The following is a 22,184-nucleotide window of genomic DNA, read 5'->3' on the forward strand; positions in this document are numbered from 1 at the left end:
GTGTAAAGCTAACGAAACACATCACAAATAAAACCAGTAATTAAAAGTTTCAAAATAGGCCTAAAGAGAAGTACGCAATTGGGAATATCCAATAATCAAAAATGTTAAAGATTTAGCACTCGCTCAATGTCTGCACCGACCTTAATATTAATATGATTATTTTTATCAATTTTTTTTAAATACCTCAAGAATGAATATATCTGTACAAATTGCATGCAACTTACTCAAAAAACTATCATCATAAGCACCAACACATATTGCAGGGTCACGCACACACAGACTCAATAAATTATTTTATTATTATGATTTATTTATACCACATCGTATCATCTCTAATGTGGTCCGATTCATTGAAGTACACATATTTATATAACACACATATCTTAACAGAAATGATACTATAGTGGTTACAGTCTCATGATATCTGACAGATAGACCAATCATTTTATTGTTACCAAAATATACTATTCTATAGATTGCAGAGGTCAGTCATTTTCAGTGAATAAATACTATAAAATATTTATTGCAAACTTAAATTGTTTTCGGACCACATGTATAGTATAATTTATTAAAATTCATATCGTGCAGTGCTATTTTTCACATCCAAAAAAGAGAATTAAAAACCTTTATTTCAAAACTTATTATTGACAGAATCTAAATACCTATCACCCATAACGCTATGACCAGATATATCATTTCTTTTTATAATCCAATGAGTAAATAAAAAAAATACATACATAAAACGACTTCATAAGTAGATTTTTGCGATCTCTTAAAACTTATTCTGCCTAAATAAACTCACATTCCATGTAACATGTAGATAAGCATTATCGCTCCACCTTATTTAAATTTAATAGTTGTAGTCGCAAACCTACTTTTTGAAGGAAAAAAAATCGTAAATCGTTTCAAGTAAAATATATATCAGCGACATCCAAATACCAAAATGAACTATGGCAACACATAATATACAGTTTAAAAAATGAATAATGGCGACATTACTGGCATACTTGACAGATCTATTGCCTCTTCCCGAATATTAACAAGGCATAATGTAAAAACTCCACGGGCGTAGCCAGGGGGAGGGTTCTGGGGGTTTAAACCCCCCCCGAAAAGTTAAGATTAACATCTCATCCATTCCCATTCTTACGCTAAGATAGGTATGTGGTTTGGTTGGATTCTATCACCCGGCCCGCGCTTCGTCACACACAATCGTTTAACCGATCGCATTCGGTAACCTTCGTATATTTTCGTGCCGTTTCGTATCCCACGCGCACGCACTTGTCGTGTCGTGTTCATTTACCAACGATCATCGAGTGAGAGTAGTAAAGCAGAGGACAATAATTTACAGTGACTATTATTAGAGGTTATTTTGTCATTTTTGTGATACGTAAGTAGATTTATAATTTCCACTACTTATTACGTTTAAAATAGCAATACTAATAAAATGAGAATTAATTAATTATTAATTCTCATGGATGGGTGTACTTATTGCTGGTTAGATAAATAAATAGATAGTATTTTTTTATTATTTTAGATTACGAGAAAATGGAGAAAAAGAAAAGAAAAGGCGATAAACTTAAAGGTATGGAGTATTGGAAAAAGTGGTGTGGTTCACCGGCTACCCGTAAACAAGAGAATTTGGGACCAACAACTAGTTTGCATGCTGACAATAAAATTGTGATCACAAGCGAGCCTTCGACTTCATTTACGGTATCCAATGTCGAGACCGAGTCGGTGGTGTCGCCAGCGCCCTGTTTTATACCTACCACTACCGACCCTTCACTTAGCCTAGAACCGACCAGCAGCAGCACCAGCTCATCTGTTACGTCATCTTCACATTCTTCTAAATTGGATGTTGGTTTTTATGCGACTGAAGACAATATCGAGAATGAATATCTAAAGGCCCAAATTTTAAAAGAGCCTTGGACTCCACCTCAAGATTACAAGTTTCCCATTTCTACAAAACGAAATTTGCGCTTTCAAATGAAATGGATGGAAAGATTCCCCTGGTTGGCATATTCTGAGTATAAAAGTGGAGCATATTGTAGAATTTGCGTCGTAATGAGACGTTCGCTTGATGAAGGTAAAGGGGGCCATCAGCGGGTCGGCCAGCTTGTAACCGATCCTTTTTGCAAGTGGAAGAATGCATTAGAAATATTTGAAACTCATGCAAAATCAGGATATCACAAACGAAATTTGGAACTCGCAGATAACTTCCTAAAAGTAATGTCTTCTCAGGTTGTTTCAGTTGATGAGCAGTTGTCTTCTGAAAGAAAAAGACAGCAACAAGAAAATCGAAAAAAACTAATCCCCATCGTAAAAGGAATAATTTTTTGCGGCAAACAAGGTATACCTTTAAGAGGTAAAACTGATTCGGGACGGATTCACGTTACACCGGAGTCTGAACAACCACTTCAGAATGAGGGTAATTTTCGAGCTCTATTGCGGTACGCAGCCGAATCTGGGGATAAAGATCTTTCGGAGCATTTGATCACTTCTCAGAAGAATGCCCTTTACACGAGCCCACAAATCCAAAATGAAATAATTGACATTTGTGGTGAAATTATTCAACACAAGATCATTAACGAAGTAAAGGAAGCTATTTTTTTTTCGATTCTCGCTGACGAGACAACTGACATTGCGCGTATGGAGCAAGTCTCATTGTGCTTGCGATATGTTGATTCAAAAGATGCGAAACAACATAAAGTTAAGGAGATGTTTTTAGAGTATATTCCAACTGTTGACGTGACAGGATCCGGTCTTGCAAATCTTATAATTACAGCTCTGAAAAAGCATGGACTTGATTGTTCTCATGTGGTTGGTCAAGGTTACGATGGAGCTGCAGCTATGAGTGGGTATTTGCACGGTGCCCAAGCATTTATTCGTCAAGACTGTCCTCTTGCTCTTTATGTACATTGTAGTGCACACTCTCTCAATCTCGCTATTGCCGACTCATGTTCTCAAGCAGAAGTACGAAACTGCGTTGGAATCGTACAATCTGTTGGTTCCTACTTTAGACATTCGGCTCAACGCACTGCTGTTCTGAAAGAAAAAATTAGGGATTTGTTACCGGCTGATCATCAAAAAAGCTTGCTTGCAATGTGTGAAACACGGTGGGTTCATAAGCATGAAGCCGTTATAAGATTTAAAGAAATTTATTCAGCGATTGTGCATGCTCTCGAAGAACTCCAATCTAGCCACAATAAAGAAACATCGCAACAAGCCGTCCAAATGCTTAACACACTTCGATCTTCGAATTTTGTTATGTGCCTAGTAATTCTTCAAAAAGTTATGAGCTATACATTGTCGCTGTCAAAGCAACTGCAGACAGTTAACGCAGACCTCATAACAGCATTCAGCCACGTTGATAATGTTATTAATGCTTTGCAACTTTTAAGAGACAAAGTTGACGAAGAGTATCTCCATCTATATGAAGAAGCAAAGGTGTTGCTCGAAGAAAATGGTGGTATACTGCTTATGCCACGTATTGTCGGAAGGCAGCTGAATCGCTCAAATATTCCTGCGTCGGATATATCCACGTATTATAAATTAAATTTATTCATCCCTTTTCTCGACCATACAATACAACAATTGATTGAGAGGTTTATAAAACACCGTAAAGTAGTATCGGCACTATCTTGTGTGTTACCGTCAAATTTTGCGACCAGTTGTGAAATTGAAGAGGCATTTTGTATGTATTCGACAGTGCTGCCCGAAAAATGTTCATCTGTTGTCAAAGCAGAACTTGAAGTGTGGAAAGCAGCCATGACTCTCACATCCCCTATTCCAAAATCAGCTCTGGAATGCTTAGATAACTGCGACCAAAAACTATATCCAAATATTTACACATTGTTGCAAATATTGGCGACCATACCTGTTTCCACTGCTACCCCAGAAAGGACTTTTTCAAGCCTAAGAAGACTTAAAAACTACTTGAGAAACACAACAAGTGAAAACAGATTGAATGGCTTGGCTCTCATGAACATTCACTATATGATAGAAATTGACGCGAATGAAGTAGTGGATATATTTAAAAAGAAAAACAGAAGATTAATTCTGTAATGCGTTTATAAGAGAAAGGCATTTTTTTATATAGTCGATACTGTACCACTGCTCAAAAAAGAACTTCCCAAATTCTCCATTTTCTTATGAATATAAGGATTATTTTATGTACTTTTGGTCTTTTTATTTTCTTGAACCCCCCCCGATACCAAAACCTGACTACGCCCGTGAAAAACTCGTCTCGTATCTCTACGAGTTAATCGGAATTATAGAAAGGGAAGATTAGGCTAATGCTTTAACAACTCTAGAGAATTGATTCGCTGGTACATACTGCGAAATTATTTAATTACACCCAAGGATTTCTTTGTGGAGTCGCAAAGACTTGATTATTTTAATATATATTTAGGACAAATTCACACAGATCGACATAGCCCTGCCTTTTATGGGAATCTGACCCAACGATACTATATTTTTTTTTATAAAATAGAACCCCAGGCCAATCAATAAAATTTATTTTCCATTATGACCAGATAACGTGGCAAATGGAAAGATGTAGTTTCTGCCTACACCTCAGGGAAATAGGCGTGATTTTATGTATATATGCCCAGATTCATATGATTTGAAAGAAATGATCAAAAGACCCGAATGTCAAAGATGAAATATCTTTGTAAAGATATCGCAGATTTTACAAGAGCACGTTCTTAGCCGCGTAGAGAAACACTAATGAGCACACGATTGGCTTCACTGGGTCACGCTAATAGTAATCAGATTACACTGAATTGAAACTGAAATTGTGACGCAATATTTAATTTTGTTGTAAGGATCTTTTTATTAGACTTATAATAATAAAATGAAATTTTAAAACTTTCTTTGTAAAATTACGAATTGATTTTGAAATTCGTTATGTTCACAGATATAAAAAAGATCTGAATATTGACAATATAAATTCATTTAAAAGTTGATTGATTAAGGAATTATCGAGATTGATCTATTAGATAACTATCGGGTCCAAGTTCAATCGTATCCAAATGATATTTTGTTTAAATTATCTTACGTCATATTGTTCTTTTTTGCCATATCGTTTCAGTAGGAATTATCAGGCATTTGTAATGCATGCACATTCTCCATCTAAATGTCTTCCATTCTTAATGCACCTATGGTAACGTAAGTAAATAGATGATGAAAAGAAGACAAAACCGGATAATTTTGGCAAAACTTTAGGCAAACTCTGTTTGGTTACATATTATCCAATTGTTCATTTGCCCATCTCTATTTACAAAACACAAAATGAAAGATTACAAGTCCCCTTAACTTTGTAAAAGAACTACGCCATAACAGAGCCGGATTAAGCAATAGACAGTTTAGAAAAAAAAATGCCTTAGGACCCAGCCAATAAGTCAATTGTAAGTGAAAATTCAATTCAATCATTTCTTTCTCCAATGACAATTAATTCCATAACTCTTGTTCTATAAACTTACAATTTACAACGTGCTAATCCAGCCCTGCTCCGTTATCAGCAGCCCTTTCACATAACTATAAATTTATACATATATTATTTTTTCTATAGCCCATACATCTAAAAGGTGCGACGAGTTTAGTCGACAAGCGACGCGTTTAGCCACAAGTTGTGCAACTAGTCCGAGGGCGGGTTTAAAGTACGAACGCATTGAGCGACACGGACCACGGTTATTACTTCAAGGATATGTATGAAGCAAGCCACACTAGTTGCGAGCGAAGGAGATTGACCTTGAGACAATGAACTTTAGTATCACAGCTAAGTCTAAGAGTGTCACAACTATTGTTAGAATCTTTTCAGATATATTGAAAGAACTTTTTAACCATATAAATAATTCTAACTCATTAAACTTGTCAGGAAATAAAAGTACATATTTCTATCGGATACAAAGAAATTTCTCAGTTGCCTGTGGTGCAATATGTGGTACACAGACTTTGACACCCGCAGATAATAATATGCCTTTCAATGGTGAAAGAATTTCCATGATCAAAGATAAAAAAAACCTCTTCATAATATTAATATAAATTTATCTGACAAATTTGCTGCCTATGTTACTGCCAAAGGTCTATTCTATATCTGTGCTAAATTTCATTCAAATCGGTCAAGCGGTTAAGCTGTGACAGCAGAACAGACAGACAGACTTTCGAATTTATAAATATAAGTAAGGGATAAAACTTGAAACACATTAGAGATACCAGTTACGGCCATTTTCCTTTGACATTCCATCGCCGTGTCGCCAGCGTTGAGTCTACGCGATCTTAACCCGGACAGCCGGACCCAGTGGCGCGGGCACCTCATCCGGTCATGCGAATATCAGCCACAACACGAACAGTATCGCCACCCAAAGGAATATTTTTGATAGGAACTGCTCCTCTTCGAACTGCGCGGTGCCGCGTGGTGCTAGAACAATGTTGGTCAAAATATTTGAATGCTATTTTTGAGTTTGGTACAAACTTAATTACCGCAAGATTTGTAGACGAGTTAAAAAAGCAGTCCAGTTATCTATGGATTCAAAAACGTTTGTTGATAATTTGGAGTTAAATTAAGAATCCTATTAATTCTTTTTTTTTCCTAGTTTTTATTTTAATTATTTTCTATAATGTAATACATTCTGTTCACCCGTTCAGTGGCGACGGAGAATCAGAACGGAATATAAAATATTTCAGAGTGGGTCAGATCAGCCGAGAATAATAATAATGACGATTGGATCCATTTGGATCACACTGCTGTTAAATAACTCATTTAAAAAGTATTATTATTATATTTGATTTCAGTCTATCTTAAATAAGTATCTATAAAAATTCACCTGCACTAGGCCTCGGGTCTCCAAAATTGAATGTCGACGTGAACACTCCAAAGGGGAATGCTCCAATACCGAAGGACATGTGGAACCCTTCTCCGAAGCCGAACCCTGGGAACCCGATGTTGTTCTCCGGCTCCGTGCGTTGGCCAGCGGGCCGGGGCGGCACCTGGACATAAGGTATCAGAGGTCAAGTGGACAATAAACATAAGAGTCATTAATTTAATGTAAACCTTATATTTTCATTCATAAAATGTTGAAAATTGTACATATCCACACTAATAATAAAGAGGAATGATTTGTATTTTTGTATGTTTGTGTGGAATAAACTCAAAAACTACTAGTCCGATTTTGATAAAATTTGGCACAGATATAGAATAGACCTTCAAAAGTGACATAGGCATAAATTTGTTTTGAAATAAATCAGTTTTCAGGTAGATTATTCAACATTCATAAAGTAATCCGGGAAAAAAAGCGCTACCGAAAATCTTTCCGTGCGTGCGCTGGATCCACTGATGATTATACAGACATACAATGTATTACAAAAATAAAGGTTTTTTGCAGATCTATAAAAAAATCCGCGACACGATATATCTAACTTCTATAATTTAGTAACTACAAGGTATTTTGTGCGTAAAAAAATAATGTAAATTCAAAGGTGCGTTTTGAGAATTATTATTACACAAGCATATTAATCCTTATGATTGAAAGATGTTTTATCATCAAGATAATTTTACGGAGATATATTTTGTCCTTCACAGCTCAGTGATTGGATAAATAGATTCTGAAATATCGTGAAATTAAAAACACGCACTCCAAATTATTTTAAGTACCTACGTCACGCGAACGCGCTTGCCGCATAGGTACTTACGCGGTGTCTCGGTAAATATTATCGCCTGAGAGAAATGTTTACTCTTTGTTTATTTCAAAATATAAAAATAATTTTCAGCTTTATCTGATTGGATTAAGGTAGATATATTATTTCCAATTTTACTCTATACAAGTGCTTCACATAGTTATTTTTATGACTTTCAGCTAAATAATGAAAAGATTTATATGTACGTAATTACGGCATAAATACATATGGTCACGTCTATATCCCTTGCGAGGAAGACAGAGCTTACTAGAGGAATCCTAAGTTTATAATATCTATCTCTTAATCGCCTTTTTCGACATCCATGGGAGAGATATAGAGTGGTTTTTTTTCTAAAGTACTGGAAACCACACCATACTAACAAACTTTCACATTTATTAGTTGTAGTTTCACATTAAGCAATTGAAAGACTTTTTTTAGATGTACCTTATTCCTCGGGTCCTCTTGCTTAGTGTTTCCCCGGCCGTACAGCGGGATGACCTTGTCCCGGCTGATGGCCGCCTTGCACACGGGGCACACTTGTCTACTGGGACGCGTCTCCAGCCACTGGTGCAGGCACGGCCAGCTGCAGAGACAGTTTAGTTGCTTTGTTTCTCAACATTTTCAATTTAGCTAGTTTGGTAGCAATGAAAAAACATACATACATCCTTTATTGTTTGCTGTTTGACTGGAAGAGATCCCTTCATGGGATGAGTCCCCCGTTACAAGTGATTTGTTTCTTTTATAACTATGTACTATTTTCTTGTTACTGTGTAAATTTCTATGCAATAAAGATATTACAAACAAACAAAGTGTGGTCCAGCAGCTTATCTTCCCATGTAGATTATCAAGGCAATCAAGGGAAAGGCAAATAAAAATTGTGTTCTTCTTCATAAGCAATGGTTTAGCAACCTGTCAATATTCAAATCTCAGTTCTATCATTAAGCCAGACAACTGCATGTAATCATAGCATTTTCAAGACTGTTGGCTCTGTCTGTAATGACATGAAATGATTTTAAGTATGATTATTATATGTATTCTCCTTCATTTGGATTCTCTTCTGGTTATTAATTTTATAAATATACAAAATTAAAACTATTAATACATTTTATACCTGAGTAAATGCCTTTATCTATTTAATACCTATGACAAGGAAATAGTGATACCTGCCACCCTCACTCAATTAATGTTATTAGGTAAAACATACATATATAAAAAAAACACAAAATTTATTATCTACAAACTTTCTTGTACAGTTTTATACAATAACAAGTATAACAAAGTATAAAGTTTGTGAGAGACTTGGTGTGTTAGTAGTACATGTCTCTAAAACTAAGCAATTCAAACCAAACAAGTTGAACTCATGATGTCTTCACTCTGTCAAATTATGTTTGTTTGTTGTAAAATCTTGTACATACAAAAGAACACAAAAATACAGTAAATAGGTAACACAAAATATATATTATGTTGCCTTTAGCTTGCACAATGTTGATGTCTAATTGCAAACTGTATTAGCACAAAAGTTAAAAAACAAACATCATGGGGAGATGTATGACATGTTATAACTGCCGCATTGCAACAGTGTATTTGTGTTGAATGGAGACTTACCAAAAGAGATGGCCGCACATGCTGACCACGGCATCGCGGGCTGTGTCAAGGCAAATGTTACATTCCAACATTCGCTCATCATGTTTGTCCTCGTCACCGCCCGCGTCGCCTCCCGGGGCTGACGCTGATGCGCTCGCCTGAGCCTCGCTCGTCTCAGCCATCGCTCTGCCATACAAAACACATTCTCACTATTTACGTTACGTCGATAATCACAAAACTAAACCTTATCGCATAATACAAGGTGACGTCTAGTGACACGACACTATTCATAAAGAGTAATTAGGAACATCAACACCATGCTTTGTTATATTTTAAACATCAATAAAAACAATCACCTGACAACGGTGAAATTAAATGGTAACTTGCTGATATTCACGGAAATTCCAAAAAATAAATAAATCACATCCCAAATCCCGTGGTTTGATTTTGATGATCTGTCTTTAGCTGTCAAAATAAGTGTCAATTTGTTCATAGACTAAAGAGTAAAACGTAATCACAATCGAAGTCTGTTTATTTTAGGATTTTTATTTTTTAGGTCTAATGACCAATGTTGAAATTAATATTTTATTTAGAAAAAATTTCGCCTGCACATTTTCAGGTCATTTTAAAACTGATTAAACTAAATTAAAATAAGTAATTTAAGGCTTTTGTTGCTTTTTGATCAATAGTAAAATATATTACTTTTTGTCAAAAAGCTACAAACTACCTAAGCACTTAACTCCTTTGGGCTAGCGTCCCCTCCAAAGCACAGAACAACGCTCTTCATCTTCAACTGCAACTTCAACAAACGGGACACAGAATCGAATCCCTTTAATAAACAAATCGAAATGTTGTTCCAAATGAACAATCCCTCCTCAAAAGGGTGTAATACTTCGTCTACACTAATAGACCACCTGGTAAGAGTAGATGTACCAGCTGAAGAATTTCTTCTGACTCGACGGAAGAGATTTATATACTTTTCTCATTATTTCATTTACTCTTTTTTTTTCTTTACTAGTTATATTAACGATCGAGTGGCTACAATAAAAAATGGAGAAGATTGTTTATGTAGAGATCGAGTAGACCATGATACCACAATATTAAACCAAAGAAATGCCACAGAATGCAGTATGAATAATAAATATAAATTTATACGGGGCAACTATTATTATGAGCGATATTTTGTTTGACTCATTTTAATAATCAAGAACGCGGAGATACGTACTTTCAAAATAATCAATCAAAATCGTGTGTCTATGCTATTCTATTTAATCTGAGCTGAGAAATCGGACAAAGAAAACAATCCGAAATTCCCAATCAATCAAACAAATTCTTTTTTGTGATGTGTGAATTGGTTGGTGGGAATGCTTGCGTATTTCTAAATTGTGCAGATTAGTAGTTCATGAAGTCGCATTTTGTCAAATTTAGTCAGCATTTAATAAATTGAAGTTACTGAAAATTACATTTTTGGTGGCTATTGGACTGCGTAATTCTCTGAAAGAATGTTGAAAAACAATTGTGACGTCACTCAATCAATCAGCTGAGTCGATATTAGAAGGTTTTAAGATAATATTAAGCAAAATAAATAAAAGAAAATGGGTGGTGCGGTGAGTTCTGGTCGCGACAACGATGAGTTGATCGACAATCTGATGGGGAGCAACTACATCCGAACCCGGGCTGTGGAGGATGTATTCCGCGCCCTGGACCGTGCCGAGTACATGACGCGGGATGCACGGGATCAGGCCTACAAAGACGTCGCCTGGCGGAGCGGCTCTCTTCACATGTCCGCTCCGTGTATTTATAGGTACCAGACATTCTTTTGATTCATAAATAATGCATAGGAATATTTACGTACTTTCCGGAAATTCTACCCTTCAAAACAATGCCATCTTATTGGCAACTATCAACCCTGTATCTTTTAGTAGGTATTGATTTTTTTGATGCACCATCAAGTTACATTTGCTTTAGTTAGTCTTATTTGCATACTTATCATTATTGCAGCCATTATGGAGCCCTACAACTAACCCTGAGTATGTTTAGACAAAAAAGAGTTTTGTAAAATAATTATTAATAGGTAATAATAATAAAATAAACAACAATGTCACTATTTGAATCTCAGTTCCATCATTAAGCCATACAGCTAAAAGTGGCCTGTCAGTCTTCATGATTGTTAACTCTGTATACCCCAATGCAAAGGATTTAGACAAGAGTTTATGTATGTATGGGGTTATTACAGTCTCCTTATTTAACACTTAAATCTCTCTTTCTAATGTTTTAGCTGTTTGTGTTTATGCATAAAAGGGAAACAAACATTAATCAATTTATTTATTTATTTTTATTTGAGTACACAATACAAGTTGTAGCCAAACAGATTAACAGAAATATTTTTTTTTATCAAAAAAATTATATTGCCAATCAATAAAGCATGCATCTTAAATGATTACATTTTATGCTTTTGAATATTTGACCTTGCTACTTTGTTGTGTGTTATTATCATAAATTTGAAGAAATTGTGTTTATGAACCTATATCTGGGCAAAACAAGCAATTTAATCATGTTTTGCTAAAGTTATCAGGAGTAAGTTCTTGGTGATAAACTTTAGTGCAGTGATACCAATTATTTTTAGTTCAGATGTATTTAAAGCTTTTCTTGTTGTTGCAAACAGTTATTTTACACAAAATATCCCAATCACAACCCTATACATGTAAAATTATATTTATGTATTTTATAATTTCAAAATGTAATTTTGAAAGTATTCTATTAAATAAATAAAAATAATTTCTCTTCTCCCACTTTTCTATTTGTATTTGCTTTATTTTTAAAATTACATATATTTAATTTAACTAAAAATTAGTTAACATAATATTAAACAACATGCATTATAAACTGCACACTGTCTACTGGTATAAAGGGCTCTAAAGCTGAAAAATCAAGCTTATTTAAGAATAATGTAAGACATAAATATGTCTTTTTTCTCTCTTTTTCTAGTATTCAAGTATTAAAAAGAGAGAGAAGGGAAGATATGCTATGTCAACATTTGAGAATAAAAAGAACAAACTACATTTTTCTAGTTGCCATGATCTGTGCATAATTCTTTAACTTCATCTAAATTATATTTATACTACATATATGTATATTAGGTATATATATGACTCAATATTTTTAAAATAGGTCCAATAGTTTTGAGTGTATTCATTACAAACATACAAAAATACGAATCTTTTCTCTTTACTATCAATATGGATAAAGAATTACTTTCATTAAAGAATTAACTTGAAATTCACAGCATTGTCTGATAATGGGGATATGTTGCTTCATCAGAGACTGTGACCTCAGTAAAGCAGGTGACATGGATTAGCCTATGAGCCTCATTGATGTGGTGGGACTGTTGCTTATGGTAACCAGATGCCGAGGTGGGCAGCTACATTTTACTGATTTATTATTCATGACATAAAATGTATCTATTTTTATTATTTTCAGATTATAAAATATATATGTGTAGTAGCAGTTTTAATTCGGTTAATAATATTTTTGGTTATAAGCAAGACTTGGAACAGTAGTGGCGCAACCAATGCACTTACCATGAGGGAATACATCTTGAAAAAACCTGCACATTCAGGCAACTGGATGTGTAACCATGATTGATCCAATACAGATTAGGGAGTCGCTTCATGTAAAAACCTGACTCACCCAATAACCAATTCAGCATCCATGGTCAAAGGCATACCCCAGGCTCCTCTCCAGAGTGATCAGGATTTAGAAGCCTAAAGCCAGGAGGAAGAAGCTGTGTTACTGGCCAACAGCAAGAGAGTCAGTTTATCAACATCACATACACTACATCACTAGTATAAAAAAGTCAATTGATTTAGATTTCAGGCCATAATTTTGTGTTCTACAGTGAAGTTATGGAAAACTTGGAGCTGAAGCCCGGCCTGTCGTTCCTGAACGTGGGTTCGGGTACAGGGTACCTGAGCACGTTGGTGGGGCTCATGTTGGGGTCCCAGGGCATCAGTCACGGCATCGAGGTGCGCCAGTCCGTGTTCGAGTACGCCAACAAGAGGCTCCGTCAGTTTTTGGAGAATTCACCCACGTTGGACGAGTTCGACTTTTGTGAACCCAAATTTTATCATGGTGAGTGTCGGTTATATTTGGAGCGATGTAATTTTTTTTGATTTTCACTGGAGTGCCGTATGGTTTTCGGTACAAAAGCATAAGACGACACCATTTCTTTCCCATGGATTTTGTAAAAGGTGACTATGACTATAGGCTAATAAACTTGGGATTCTTCTTATAGGCGATGGGTTAGCAACCTGTTACTATTTGAATCTCAATTCCATAATGAAGCTGTACAGTTATCTATGTGTACTTAAGTTCTCATTCGCATGCAATTGATATAAATATATTGTTTGTTATCGTCAGGTAACGCGCTGTGCCTGGCGCCGCTGGCGACGGCCTACGACCGCGTGTACTGCGGAGCGGGGTGTCCCAGCGAGTACGAGAACTACTTCAAACAACTCATTAAGGTTCTATTTTCCTCCTGTTTTCACAACATAATATAGTATAAAACTAGCTGTCCCGGCAAACGTTGTTTTGCCATATAAATATTTTTTAAGTAATTTCTAGTTAAAAAAAATGTTAAGGATGGATGTTAAAATGTGCCGTGTGGTTCCCGGCACCAATACAAAAAAAGAATAGGACCACTCCATCTCTTTCCCACGGATGTCGTAAAAGGCGACTAAGGGATAGGCTTACAAACTTGGGATTCTTTTTTAGGCGATGGGCTAGCAACCTGTCACTATTTGAATCTCAATTCTATCATTAAGCCAAATAGCTGAACGTGGCCATTCAGTCCTTTCAAGACTGTTGGCTCTGTCTACCCCGCAAGGGATATAGACGTGAACATATGTATGTATGTATGTATGTTAAGGATGGACAATACTTATCACTAAGGGGTATGAAAAATAGATGTTGGCCGATTCTCAGACCTGCTCAATATGCTCATGTAATGAGAATAAGTCAAGCCGTTTCGGAGGAATACGGGAACGAACATTGTGACACGAGAATTTTATATATAAGATTGGGGTTACACGTTTCAGTCTACAGAAAGTCCAGCAGGGTTGCCAAATTAGATAATGAGATGAGGTCTTTGATCTTTTTTAAAAACAGAAATATGACAATGACGGCGAGTGGTCCTTGTTTAAAACTTAAGGGGGATTATTGAATTGACCAATCACAATTCGACGCTTACGAAAACAAAATTTGAAATGGTTTTTGAAACAAATATGTGTGTGTTAATTTTTTCTGAGAAATGTAGGTACCTATATAACTTGAAACTCTTTCAGGTGGGCGGTATACTGGTGATGCCGCTGGACGACAACCTGGTGCAGGTGAAGCGTCTCAGCGAGAGCGAGTGGAGCTCCCGCACCGTGCTCAACGTGTCATTCGCGACTCTCACTATCCCCTCCAAGGAGGAGTCGGCCAATCTACTTAGACTAGGTATGATATCGAGCTTTTAAAGTTTGACGTTTTAGTAAAACAGTCGCAGGTTAGAGAGATGAGACTAGCTGTGCCCGCGATATAATTAAATAATATTATTCTAGTGCCGTGTGGTTATAAGAATAGGACCACTCCATCTCGTTCCCATGGATGTCGTAAAAGGCGACTAAGGGATAGGCTTATAAAACTGGGATTCTTCTTTTAGACGATGGGCTAGCAACCTGTCACTATTTGAATCTCAATTCTATCATCTAGCCAAAAAGCTGAACGTGGCCTGACAGTCTTTTCAAGGCTGTTGGCTCTGTCTAGCCCGCAAGGGATATAGACGTGACTATATGTATTGTATGTTATCCAGACGAGCAGACGCCCGTGCGGCTGCAGGTAATGGCGCGCGCCGCGATCCGCTCGGCCATGCGCGGCGGGCTGCGCCGGCGCCACCCCGAGCTGCGGCCGCCGCCGCCGCGCGCGCCGCCCGCCAAGCGCTCCTGCCCGCGCCGCATCTGCATCCCCGTCGACGACGACAGCGACATCGGTCAGTGACGGCCATACATTCTGCCCTGGTATAACTAAAATGCCGTTATCTGCCAAATCCTTGATTTAAGTAAAACGTCAAAAACTGCGGTAAAAATTTAAACTGATGCCATTCATCAATGAGAACGCCTATTTATGACTTAAAGGTACCAAAAAGTCGTATATACAGATCGAAAGAGATTTGTTTTTTCTTATATTACTGGTAAAAAATTGTGTAAATCCTGATGTCAGATAACGGCATTTTAGTTATACCACGGCAGCATTGTAGACTGAACATCCGCCATTGTACATTATAATATGACTGTTTTGTAATTTATTATGTTTCTTCTTGTGTGCAATCGACTTAGTTTACAAACAGACTAACTGACTAGATGGAGCCTAGTTCTATATCAGGTGGACTGAACGATAGATTTGAGACATAACAGATGCAGCCTGATTCTATATCAGTTGGACTATTATGAACCATAGATTAAACTAAAATACATGGAGCCTTATTCTATATCAGATGGACTATTATGACCCATAGATTAAGGACTTAAATTCATGGAGCCTAATTCTATATCAGATGGACTATTATGAACCATAGATATATAACTTAGTAGATGGAATCTTTTTCCATATCAGATTGAGATCAATTTTAGAGCGGACAGATAAATATTTTGTTTCGGTCATATTTGGAGCGATAAAGATGAAATTTGCCAGGAAGGTAGATTGTAGTAAGAAGACGTCTGCTAAGAAATGCTTTTTAAAAATAAAGACGTCAATTTACAAATATAGATCTCTTAAATCTAAATCGTAGACATTGTCTACATTAAAACATGTAAATGAGTATACTCGTAAAACTAATGATTTCAATGCGAATATTATGTCAAATAGATATAGATAAATAAATACGTACATACTGTACAAATTAAGTCAATGCAATGTCAAAAAAACATGCATTTAAGAGGCCAATATTCTTATGAATTCTAACAAGAGCCAAAAGGTTTTTTATACTTACTTCTAACAAAGACAGATATCAGCTAATCAATGACGAAATATTCGTATTGACATAATCAGTTCTACATTCATTCATGTTTTTTAATGTAGACAATGTGCATTCGTCCACGATTTAGATTTAAGAGATATATGTATATATTTGTAAATTGACGTCCGATGAAAATGCTGCAGTGTAGTTTGTTCCGCCGCTTCTTCTACACATGCGCTTTGGAAGCGGTAGTAGTTATAATTATATTTAAGTTATGTGACGTCAATAAGTGATACCTTGTATCCAATTTTGAAAATAAATCTATTCTATTCTAAAATGCTTTGTTAAATTAACCTTATCTCCAATCTCTCGCAGAGGGCCTGGGCGTCTTGCACGACCTGTACCGCGACACCGGCGCCTCGGAAATGAACGCGCTGCTCAGCTTCATGCTCAGCATGGGCCACAACCGCGTCGCCGGCGCGCTGCGCTACGACACCAACGCCAGCGACGACGACGACGACGACGACGACGCCCCGCCCGCCGCCGGCCGCCGCGGCGATGACGGCGATGACGGGAACGATGGAGCGGGTATGTTTACATACATACATATGATCACGTCTATATCCCTTGCGGGGTAGACAGAGTCAACAGGCTTGAAAAGACTGAATGGCCACGTTCAGCTGTTTGGCTTAATGATAGAATTGAGATTTAAATAGTGATAAGTTGCTCGCCCATCGTCTAAAAAAGAAACCCAAGTTTGTAAGCCTATCCCTTAGTCGACTTTTACGACATCCATGAGAAAGAGATGGAGTGGTCCTATTCTTTTTTGTATTGGTGTCGGGAACCACACGGTATCTATTTGTTTGTTTGTTTGTATGTTTCTTATTGTTACAGGTTAGGCCGATGTATATACATACATAAAATACATACATACATTGGTGCCGTGTGGTTCGCGGCACCAATACAAAAAAGAATGAAACCACTCTGTCTCTTTCCCATGGATGTGGTAAAAGGCGACTAAAGGATAGGCTTACAAACTTGGGATTCTTTTTTAGGCGATGGGCTAGCAACCTGTCACTATTTGAATCTCAATTCTATTATTAAGCCAATTAGCTGAATGTGGTTATTCAATCTTTTCAAGACTGGTGGCTCTGTCTACCCCGCAAGGGATATAGACGTGACCATATGTATGAAGATATTTACTTACATAAAATCACGCCTCTTTCCCGGAGGAGTAGGCAGAGACTACCTCTTTCCACTTGCCGCGATATCTGCATACTTCCTTCGCTTTATCCACATTCATAACTCTCTTCATGCAAGCTTGGCGGTTTCGGGTACTCTTGACCCTGACCCTTTACCAGGACGTCCTTAATTTGATCAAGATACGTTCGTCTAGGTCTTCCCACTCCGACCTTTCACACCACACTCTCCTTGTATATCTGTTTAGTTAACCTGCTGTCATTCATCCTCTCCACATGTCACACATGTTTTCACAAAACTGTTATTTGCTAAATGCGGTACCTATAATTTGTACCGCATTTACAGCAAATAACAGTTTTCAAAAGACTGATAGGCCACGTTCAGCTTTTTGGCTTGATGATAGAATTGAGATTCAAACAGTGGTAGGTTGGCTAGCCCATCTCCTGAAAGAACACTTAACATACATATTATATCATGTCTTAACAGGCAGCCCGTTCCCGTTCCACGGCCCCGAAGCCCCGGACAGCCAAAGCGACGACGAGTCATCACCGGGCTTCCTCGACGACCGCGCCCGCCGCGTGGGTCTCATCACTTTGGACTTCGACGGACAAAATTCCGAGCTAGGAGTGCCACTGTTGCCCGTAGAACCGGACAGTGTGATAGTGCGCGGCGATTGGCCAGACACCGACTCCAGTGATGAGGAGGTGATTGATGAAAAAGTGATTAAAAGTGACAGTGCTCAATTTAAACCTGGTGGGTCTGGAATGGGGAGTGGTGACGCCCGAAGTAGTCCTTCCACGTCTGATGGTGGACGGAAGAGTGATAAGTCGAAGAGAAAGGGTTCTGGTGATCAGAATGTGAAGAGGAGGTCCGGGGAATGCAGCCGAGCTGGTACGAGTGACCAAGAGAATCCGGACATGCCCTCTGAAGTGGAGGTATGTTCGGTTTTATGAATCTTTTGACACTTTAATAGATTCAAAACTTTGTGAGACTGTTGGCTCTGTCTACCTCTGTCTAATAAAAAGAATAAGACCTCTCCGTATCTTTCCCATGGATGTCGTAAAAGGCGTCTAAAGGATAGGGTTTCTCAAGTTTATAGCCTATCCCTTAGACCTTGTAATTTTCATCACTTGTCCTCTATTACAGATATACCTGGGTAAAACCTGCGAGGCCACTCCTGGCACATCGAAATGGAGTATGGAGTGGGAGGAAAACGGCCTGGTGACGCCCTCTAGCGGCGACGAGGAGTTGAAAGTCGACAGCGGCGTCGGCGACTCGCCCGACACCGACAAGACCGACGCGACGCCGTCAGACGCGACGCCGACCGACTCGACGCCGTCAGACACGTCTCCATCCGAGGCACAGCCGTCGGATAGTCTGTCGGACGATGTGGACTTGGATGTCAGGGGTGGTCGTAAGTATTTTTCACTATTATATGTGAGAAACTTGTTGATGATGTGTGAGACAGAGCCAACAGTTTTGATAAGACTGGAAGCTGTTCAGCTGCATGGCTAATGATAGAATTGAGATTCAAATAGTGACAGGTTGCTAGCCCAATTTATAAGCCTTTCTCTAACTCGTCTTTAACGACATCCGTGGAAGAGATATGGAGTGTGATCCACTTCTTTAGTAAATTTATTTATTTATTCTTTGCTGTAACAATAACCATTTGTAAAGTACAACAGGCGGACTTAATGCTAATAGCATCATCTACAACAGTCTACCGTTGGGTTAAGCAGATAAAGCTGTTAGATTGTGGAACTCATTGCCTCCCGAGATACGTGACTCTAAATCACTGTCCCAATTTAAAAAATTAATTAAAAATTATTACATTTCCAAGCCTTGCTAATTTGGTATATATTGTACATATTTTATGTAAGTTTATTATTTTATTTTGTATTTATATATGTATTTTATTATATTTTATATATGTACTTATTTGTTTATGTATGTTTATTATTAGTTGTGTGAGTGGAGTACACGCCTGTCACCCTTTCCATTATGTTTCCTATCTCGGGTCTGCTGGAAGAGATTTCTTTTGAAATAAGCAGAACCTTTGTAATTTTGTTTCTTGTGTTTATCAGTCTCGATGTTTTCTGTGTACATAAATTAGTAAATATATAAAATAATATAAGTTTAACAAGTTAAATATTATAAGTTCGCCAATCATATGAACATGTCAATCCTGGGTAGTGAAGTTCTTTGTGAAACGTGTATTGTCCCCCCAGCGGCGGGCCGGCGCAGCAAGCGCCGCGCGCCGGACGGCGGGGACGCGCGGCGCGTGCGCCTCTCCATCCTCATGAAGCGCGGCGTCAAGGAGCTGCCGCTGCCGTACGCGCTCAAGAAGTACGTCAACCTGCAGCGGTGCTTCGAGTTTTAAATTTAAGGAGGTACTTCGAATTTTAAATTTAACCTTTTTTTTTTATTTGAGCGTGTTACATTTGTAATTTGAAGGTTGATGTTCGCACGGGCGTTTTTTTTTATCGACTGCCAGTTAGGGTCATGTTTTTCGCGTGTAGGTAGCTTGTATTTAGTCATGAAGACGGCTCCTATGAATAATATTGCCGTATCAAATTTCTGAAATTTTAAATTGAACTGTTTTTTTGGAGAACCGTAGATTTATAATTTTTTTCATGACTGCCAAGACACGTTATTACAGAAAGAGTAATCATATTAGCTTGAAATCTTGTCTTGAATCTCGTCGTTAATATCCAGAATAATGCTTCGAATTATGATTATGAATTTAAAAAGTTAACTTTTTTTGGGAGGTGTTACATTTGTAAGATTGATCATTGCTGTGAAGTTTTAAGTGATTTTCTAACGTTGCGATATTCTTCTTTATACGCAGAATTTTCAACTACAGCTTTGGAATGCTTTACAAAGCCATAAATGTTCTTAAAATGTGCATCCTATCTATTTTGCAATCAATGTGCCGTGTGGTTTCCGGCACTTTAGAATAGAACCACTCCATATCTTTCCCATGAATGTCGCAAAAGTCGACTAAGGCATGGGCTTTTTAACTTGGCAGTCCTCTTGTGTGCGATGGGCTAGCAACCTGTCACTAGATTTAATAACGTCCTAATAAGATTTGATGAGTGAGATGATGAGAGATGATCCTACGTCGAGCGAGCGAGAGCGAGGTCTTTCTGACCTCACTGACGAAGGACAAAGATAACAAATACCTTACGCACACAAAGAAAAGAGAAAGCAATACCATACGATGCCTGCGCGACGTCCTACAAGCGCTCGTGCGAACGAAGCCTTAGGTGATTAACACTCCGCTGCGACATTGAATCTAATGTTATATCGTAGTTTTTTAAGAGAAACGACTCACATTTCGATACTCAAGCAGCACGCGCGACGCGGTTTTTATCGCGCGAAAAGATATCGCTGTTTCGATTTTTATTATGATATGAAACCGAACAGCGATAGCCCGGTACACGATGATAACGCTGAGACTCGAATCTGACATCAACATGCTATATGTGAAGAGAGATTTGAGGGGGTGCCGCTACCCAGATCCAATGCATCACAATGTTAGCTAAGTCTTCCAAAAGACCTATAATAATAAAAGCTACACTATTTGGCGACTATCTAATCAAAATTAATTATAGGAGTTCGGTTTTCTTCAATATCATATCCTACTTTTAAGACACACCTTCTAGACACTAAAATAAGGTCGCATGTCGCATAGACTTTTCTTTGTGTTAGAAGCTCACCTTTGAGTTAAGATGATCCAATTAATTTGCCATATTCAGCGGCCCAGATCCTAGTCAAATGAGCATTCTTGTTTATTGAGCATTAATTACAGATAAATCTATTATACTTACCCTTCGTGTCTATAAAAATCTTACCTTTTTTTTACTATGCATCGCAAGAGGGGGAGACGTCGAATGATTTCCTTAGAATGAACGCCAATAGCGTAATCTCCCCTCCCCCGGTGTCTCCCAACAAGCGCCTGCGCATGGTGTTACCTATAATCATAATTATTGATAGATAAAGCCGATCCGATATAGCGGCGTATTTGTAAGACTGTTCAGACTTTTGTGATTCACTATAACACAAGTCATTGTTTATATTAATTAGTTTAGGCAAACAAATGTATAATATTCGTCGGTACATGTAGAACCGTTAGAAGTAATGATTCTATTCATATTTTGATGTAAATATTAATTTGTTTTGTTTCTCTTAATTATATGATTTATTTTGAACTACTGTTTCATTGTTCATTACGAACGTTGCTTGACTTATTTATAAGAAAACCTTTAGTTAACTATTTTTTAGATTCAATAGTTTAAAATTGTATCACTCTTTTATTTGATGTGATTACAATATAATTCAATAAACAATAGCTGTTTTATTTGGACAATGATAAAGATGTCTTTTTAAAAGCGCCTTTTATGTAATAAAAAACCCAGGCTCCTGTCTAGAGAGGCGAGGATGTAATCGGATAACGCCAGGAGGAAGAAGGATAAGTGAATAAGAAGTCATTTTATCTTTGAAATTACATATGTATTATCTCTTGATGTTACAAAAGTTGCCTTAAAGATATGTATAAAAGGTGAGTATTTACGCGGTGGGTGCTTATCATAACTATTTACACGCTAGGTACGGCATTCGGCGGTGCACAATATACAATACTATATACGTTTGTTTTATACACATTTTTGAACTTTCCGGTTCAAAGGGCATCACTTTTAGCAGTATGCCTGCAGTTAAATGACCTCTGTTG

General features: G+C 37.5%; 2 protein-coding genes across 3 annotated transcripts; one reads left to right on the plus strand and one right to left on the minus strand.

Moving 5' to 3' along the window:
* Positions 1–5,006: 5,006 nt before the first annotated feature.
* LOC106139136 (E3 ubiquitin-protein ligase RNF185) lies at positions 5,007–9,743 on the minus strand. Its single transcript, XM_013340519.2, has 5 exons — positions 9,615–9,743; positions 9,280–9,444; positions 8,119–8,257; positions 6,825–6,987; positions 5,007–6,418 (listed from the first exon to the last, which is right to left on the minus strand). The coding sequence occupies exons 2-5, from the start codon at positions 9,438–9,440 to the stop codon at positions 6,321–6,323; spliced, it is 561 nt and encodes a 186-aa protein (XP_013195973.1). The 5' UTR covers positions 9,441–9,444; positions 9,615–9,743; the 3' UTR covers positions 5,007–6,320.
* A 772-nt stretch (positions 9,744–10,515) lies between these two features.
* LOC106139137 (uncharacterized) lies at positions 10,516–21,663 on the plus strand. 2 transcript variants are annotated; one of them, XM_013340521.2, is made up of 9 exons: positions 10,516–11,062; positions 13,157–13,389; positions 13,678–13,781; positions 14,601–14,754; positions 15,110–15,286; positions 16,628–16,840; positions 17,939–18,156; positions 18,599–18,866; positions 19,681–21,663. In XM_013340521.2, exons 1-9 carry the CDS (start codon positions 10,854–10,856, stop codon positions 19,830–19,832), a joined length of 1,728 nt encoding a protein of 575 aa, XP_013195975.2. In that variant the 5' UTR covers positions 10,516–10,853; the 3' UTR covers positions 19,833–21,663. The 2 variants fall into 2 exon arrangements, with proteins under 2 accessions (XP_013195975.2, XP_013195974.2); XM_013340520.2 differs by having other exon boundaries at positions 10,517–11,062; positions 17,939–18,387.
* The last annotated feature ends 521 nt before the right edge of the window (positions 21,664–22,184 follow it).

Source organism: Amyelois transitella, chromosome 5 (genome assembly GCF_032362555.1).
Source record: "Amyelois transitella isolate CPQ chromosome 5, ilAmyTran1.1, whole genome shotgun sequence".
NCBI lineage: Eukaryota > Metazoa > Arthropoda > Insecta > Lepidoptera > Pyralidae > Amyelois > Amyelois transitella.

Coding starts and splice junctions, on each gene's coding strand:
- LOC106139136 (XM_013340519.2), bottom strand. CDS start 9,440: ATGGCTGAGACGAGCGAGGCTCAGGCGAGCGCATCAGCGTCAGCCCCG. Junction 8,258..9,279: donor ATGTGCGGCCATCTCTTTTG/GTAAGTCTCCAT, acceptor CTGTCTCTGCAG/CTGGCCGTGCCTGCACCAGT. Junction 6,988..8,118: donor AAGAGGACCCGAGGAATAAG/GTACATCTAAAA, acceptor CCTTATGTCCAG/GTGCCGCCCCGGCCCGCTGG.
- LOC106139137 (XM_013340520.2), top strand. CDS start 10,854: ATGGGTGGTGCGGTGAGTTCTGGTCGCGACAACGATGAGTTGATCGAC. Junction 14,755..15,109: donor GGCCAATCTACTTAGACTAG/GTATGATATCGA, acceptor TATGTTATCCAG/ACGAGCAGACGCCCGTGCGG. Junction 18,388..18,598: donor ACATGCCCTCTGAAGTGGAG/GTATGTTCGGTT, acceptor CCTCTATTACAG/ATATACCTGGGTAAAACCTG.